Below are 5,782 nucleotides of genomic sequence, written 5' to 3'. Positions count from 1 at the left end.
ACTCCAGCACTATTCCTGCCCAGCAGCGCTGCAAAGGCACCTGTGCCGCAGGGTGTTACCTTTCCCCATCTCAAGCCTCCCGTAAGAATAGAAAACATTTCTCCTGCTCCTAAAATGTGGGCTCTGACACGTCATGGCTAAAGAACACAAGATGACAGTACCACCTTTGCCAAGCCCAGCACCCTTTTGGCAGCGAACCTCTACGCTCTAAAGACTAAGTGGAGTGTGTATAGTTCCCTATAAAAATCTGGTAATATCGCACCCTGCCACATTAGCACTTTAAAAATTCGTTGTGGAGTGTCTTTTTTTTTTAATTTTTCCCCAGTGTGACCCCGAAGTTTTACCTTCCAGAGATCAAGAGCAGCCATCCTTTCCCATCAGATGTGTGCCCCGCGCATGGTGCTTAATCGCAGTCACAGTAACCCATGTCCGGCAGCTCGTTCTTTTTACCGGCGGCCAAACGCTCTGCCCCGCCGTCGCCGTTTGGCAGCGGGACCGGTGGGAATGATCCCGCTGGACGCGGGCTGGGCTGCTCAGCGCCGGGGAGCGCGCAGGGACGCGGGCGCGGAGCTGCCGCGACCCGCCGGTCCGGCCCGGGGAGGGGGTTCCACTGCCCCGAACGCGCGGGGACCCACGGGGGGGTGCGGGGGGTGCTGCCGCGGAGCGGGGAGCGGTGCTGCGGGCAGGTCCGGGCTGGGCAGCGCCCTGCGCCCCCGGCCGGAGTGCGCGTGTGCGGGGGATGCGCGGGGGGTAGTGTGTGCGTGTGTGTAGTGTGTGGGGTGCGTGTGCGCGGAGTGTGTAGTGTGCGCGGGGTGTGGCGGGTGTAGCGTGTGCGCGGTGTGCGCGGTGTGTATAGTGTGTGCGCGGTGTGTGTAGTGTGTGCGCGGTGTGTATAGTGTGTGCGCGGTGTGTGTGGTGTGTGCGCGGTGTGTGTGGTGTGTGCGCGGTGTGCGCGATGCGTGCAGTGTGTGCGCGGTGTGTGTAGTGTGTGCGCGGTGTGCGGTGTGTGTAGTGCGTGCGGTGTGTGCGCGGTGTGTGCGCGTGTGTGTGCGGTGTGTGTGTGCGCGCTGGCCGCCTGGCTTGTGCCGAAAAAGCTGCTCGATTTTGAGACCACGGATTTAGGGACTGGGGGGGCCAAAAATTCTCCGGAGCCAGGTAAATCCGCCTGTTACCTTCTCCCCCTGCGCGGGTCCGAGTGCCCGCGCTGCGCCGGGCGCGGCTGCAGGTGCTGTCAGGGCGCTCCCGCGACGAGCGGCCGAGCCGGCAGCGGAGCCACCGGGAGGGGAGAACCGGGGGGTGGGGGGACGGGGGGGGTGGGGGGGGGCTGGGAAAAGCGTGTCCCCCCCGCCCCCGTCGTGACGTCAGCGCGGCTCCGTGCGGGGCAGCCGGCAAAAGCGCGGCACCGCGCCGCGCCCCGCGCAGAGCCGCCCGCGCTCCCGCAGCGGCGCCGCCGCCGCTCCTCGCCCCCCGCCCGGCCCAACTTCCCGCCGGGACGGGACGGGACGGGACGCGACGGGCCGGGCTCCTCCTGAGGTGTGGGGCGGGCGATGCCTCTCGCCGCCGGGCGCCTGGTTCCCGGGGCGCGGCGGCACTCGGCGGCGGCCCCTGCCCCTGCCCCCGCTGCCCCCTCGGGCGCCCCGAGAGCAGGTACGAGCCGAGGGGCGCGGTGGGGGGGGGAGGCACGGGGAGCCCCGAGGAGCCGGCGGGCGGGCGGGGTGGCTTTGCCAGCGTTGATTCTCCCTGCCCGGTTTCGAATCGCTGGCGGTGACGGGGAGCCGGCAGCGGGGGCTGCCCCGGGCCGGGGGCGGCTGCTGCGGCGGGCGGAGGCGGCGGGCAGCGCCGGGGGCAGCGCGGTTCTCGGGGAGCTCCCCGACGGGGCTTCCCCCACGGCAGCTCCGCAGGCGCCTTCCGAGAGGAAAAGGAGGGGTGGAGGAGCCGGGGGGATTTCGGAGGAGTTTTGCAAGTCGCTGTCTTGCCGCCCCCCTCCCCCCGCAGCCTTGCAACCTGCTTTCCCCTCCCCTGGCAGCCTCTGCTCCCGGCCGTTTTCACTGGGGATTTCTTCTTTCTCTCCTTACCTGTCTCAAAAGGTTTGACTGTAGGTACCGAAGCGGGGATCGACGGCGCATAAAGATGCTGAAGGGTGTTTGGTTGCTCAGTTTGTTAACAGTGGCTGGGATCTCGCGGACAGAGAGTCGCAAACCTGCCAAAGACATTTGCAGCAAGAGCCGCTGCCCTTGTGAGGAGAAGGAGAACGTGCTGAACATTAATTGTGAAAACAAAGGATTTACAACCGTCAGCCTCCTCCTGCCGCCACCATCCAAGATCTACCAGCTGTTTCTCAACGGGAACGCGCTGACCCGCCTGTTCCCCAATGAGTTCGTCAACTACTCCAACGCCGTGACCCTCCACTTGGGCAACAACGACATGCAGGAGATCCGCACAGGGGCCTTCAGCGGCCTCCGCACCCTCAAGAGGCTGCACCTCAATAACAACAAGCTGGAAGTGCTGAAGGAGGACACGTTCCTGGGCTTGGAGAGTCTGGAGTACCTGCAGGCTGATTATAATTACATCAGTGCCATCGAGGCGGGGGCCTTCAGCAAGCTAAACAAGCTCAAGGTGCTGATTCTCAACGACAACCTCCTGCTGTCCCTGCCCAGCAATGTCTTCCGCTTCGTGCTCCTCACTCACCTGGACCTGCGGGGGAACCGGCTGAAGATGATGCCTTTTGCTGGGGTGCTGGAGCACATTGGAGGCATCATGGAAATCCAGCTGGAGGAAAACCCTTGGAACTGCACCTGCGACTTGCTGCCGCTCAAGGCCTGGCTAGACACCATCACCGTGTTCGTCGGCGAGATAGTCTGCGAAACCCCCTTCAGGCTTCATGGGAAAGATGTGACCCAGCTCACCAGGCAGGACCTCTGCCCTAGGAAAAGCTCCAGTGATTCAAACCAGAGGGAGAAGCACCCTGTCCTCTCAGACCCGCACACCTCGAGGCTATCACCCACAGCCAACGCTGCCATCAGTCCCACCAGAGCCCCAAAAGCCAGCCGGCCACCCAAAACTAGGAACCGCCCCACACCCCGTGTGACTGTGTCGAAAGACAGGCAAATATTCGGACCTATCATGGTTTACCAGACAAAGTCTCCTGTGCCCATCACCTGCCCATCTGGCTGCATCTGTACTTCGCAGAGCTCAGACAACGGCTTAAATGTGAACTGCCAAGAGAAAAAGATAAGTAACATCTCCGATCTCCACCCTAGGCCGACCAGTCCAAAGAAACTTTACCTTACCAGTAACTATCTGCAAGTCATTTATAGAACCGATCTCGCAGAGTACAGCTCTCTGGATTTGTTACATCTAGGAAATAACAGAATTGCAGTGATACAAGAAGGTGCCTTTACAAACCTCACAAGTTTACGTAGACTTTATCTTAATGGCAACTACCTTGAGATTCTATACCCATCCATGTTCGACGGGCTGCACAGCCTGCAATATCTCTACCTAGAGTACAATGTCATTAAGGAGATCCTGCCACGCACCTTTGATGCTCTGAGTAATCTTCATCTGTTATTTCTCAATAACAACCTGCTCAGATCCTTGCCTGACAACGTCTTTGGTGGCACTTCCCTCACCAGACTCAACCTCAGAAACAACCACTTCTCACATCTGCCTGTGAGAGGAGTCTTGGACCAGCTCTCAGCTCTAATTCAGATAGACCTCCAGGAGAACCCTTGGGACTGCACATGTGACATCCTGGGGCTGAGGAACTGGATAGAGCAAGTCACTGACCAGAACAACCAGCAGTCAAATCCCCCCGTAGTTATCAATGAAGTCATATGTGAGTCTCCCACCAAGCACTCTGGAGAGCATCTGAAATTCCTGAGCAAAGAAGCCATCTGCCCAGATAACCCCAATTTGTCAGATTCTTCTCTCCTCTCCATGAACCAGAACACGGATACACCCCATCTCCTTGGTGTCTCGCCCAGCTCCTACCCAGAAATACACACCGAAGTTCCGCTGTCTGTCTTAATTTTAGGCTTGCTGGTTGTGTTTATTTTGTCAGTCTGTTTTGGGGCAGGCCTGTTTGTCTTTGTCCTTAAGCGCCGGAAGGGGGTGCAAAGCATGCCCAGCAGCGCAAACAATTTAGATATAAGTTCATTTCAGCTCCAGTACGGGTCTTACAACACTGAGACCCACGATAAAACTGAAGGACATGTTTATAACTACATTCCCCCTCCTGTTGGACAGATGTGCCAAAACCCAATCTACATGCAAAAGGAGGGGGATCCAGTTGCCTATTACAGGAATCTCCATGAGTTTAGCTATAGCAATCTTGACCACAAAAAGGAAGACCCCGCCAGTCTCGCATTTACAATCAGTGCAGCTGAATTACTGGAGAAGCAATCCTCGCCGAGGGAACCAGAGCTTCTGTATCAAAATATTGCAGAAAGGGTCAAGGAACTCCCCACCGGAGGATTAGTTCATTATAACTTTTGCACCTTACCCAAAAGGCAGTTTGCCCCTTCATATGAATCAAGACGCCAAAACCAGGACAGGATAAATAAAACTGTTTTGTATGGAACTCCCAGGAAATATTTTGCAGAACAGTCTAAACCCGAGCATCCTTTACTCCAAGGAAAGCTACAAACAGAACCAGACTACCTCGAAGTTCTGGAAAAACAAACTGCAATCAGTCAGCTGTGAGGGGGGAGGTGGGAGATAAAGGAAAATTTTTAAATGAGCTCAGCATCAGATTTGATTGAGTCTGAACTCAATGCTGATGACACCTGTCGCATTCCCAACATTTCCACTTTTTAAATTAGAGAGGGAGTGAGAGAGAAATGGAACCCTTTCAGCATAGCCGGGATATGGTGTTGCTTTTGCAACGTTCCCTTTAAGTTATTTCTATCTCTCTCTCCTTTTGACCCTTCTGTAGGAACTGTCACTGCAAATGTATGTTTCTGTAATGGATCTTGCATAATTCTTTTTGATTTGGAAGGAAATGAGGAAGGGGGTCTTTGGGTTTTCTGTTGTTTTGGGGTTTTTTTCCCTTTTCATTTCGAAGTGGAAACTTAATGTATTATGTAGAAGATCTCCAAAGATCTTTTTTCCTGGACTATGACTTTCTTTTGTAAATAATAATATACAGTACTGCTGTTTCAATTACCAAGTATAGCCACTGGGCGTCACTTTTTTGTGTTAAAGTGCCTTTGCACTTTAAGTACATTATTACTTAATTGTTGCTCTTAGCTTTGATAAATTGAACCTATTTTAATGTGTTGTATTTTTGAAATTAAAAAAAAATTGTAAAATAGATCTATGTCAGCTGCATTAAATCAGAAAGTTTGATTTATAGGAAAGATGCCCTTCTTTAAATGACTCTAGTTGTAGGACCGTACAGACTCAAATGTAAATTATTGGGGTATTTTTTCCCTCTAGGTTTGTTTAGAGTGATTCACTGAGAGGATTTAGCATCATACTAGAGGTTATCAAATGCCTCAGCTGGGAGTAACAGCTCATTAATAAAAGACGTTTAACACAATGTCATAGTGAACTGAACAATTAATGTCCTTCTTAATGCATTGCATTGCAGCTCTAACACAGTAATGTTCAGTGGTTTAAGATTATTTTCATACTTAAGAGAACATTACTCATTTTATGCATTAAATTAGGTATTTTTATACATTTTATGACAGAGTTTATATTTGTAACTTTTTTGGACTGAAATTAACATGTCCTTTTCCTGCCAGATACATATTTTTCTTATAAGCAGGGACACCAG

General features: G+C 53.7%; 1 protein-coding gene across 2 annotated transcripts; it reads left to right on the top strand.

Annotated features, from left to right (window-relative positions):
* Positions 1–946: 946 nt before the first annotated feature.
* SLITRK2 (SLIT and NTRK like family member 2) lies at positions 947–5,542 on the top strand. Of its 2 annotated transcripts, none has more exons than XM_074882833.1 (2): positions 947–1,155; positions 2,088–5,542. In XM_074882833.1, exon 2 carries the CDS (start codon positions 2,131–2,133, stop codon positions 4,702–4,704), a length of 2,574 nt encoding a protein of 857 aa, XP_074738934.1. In that variant the 5' UTR covers positions 947–1,155; positions 2,088–2,130; the 3' UTR covers positions 4,705–5,542. The 2 variants fall into 2 exon arrangements, with proteins under 2 accessions (XP_074738934.1, XP_074738933.1); XM_074882832.1 differs by lacking the exon at positions 947–1,155 and adding an exon at positions 1,435–1,647.
* The last annotated feature ends 240 nt before the right edge of the window (positions 5,543–5,782 follow it).

This window comes from Strix uralensis, chromosome 13 (assembly GCF_047716275.1).
Source record: "Strix uralensis isolate ZFMK-TIS-50842 chromosome 13, bStrUra1, whole genome shotgun sequence".
Taxonomy (NCBI): Eukaryota; Metazoa; Chordata; class Aves; order Strigiformes; family Strigidae; genus Strix; species Strix uralensis.
The sequence above is the reverse complement of the archived record's forward strand: the minus strand, read 5'-3'. Positions and strand labels throughout refer to the sequence as shown.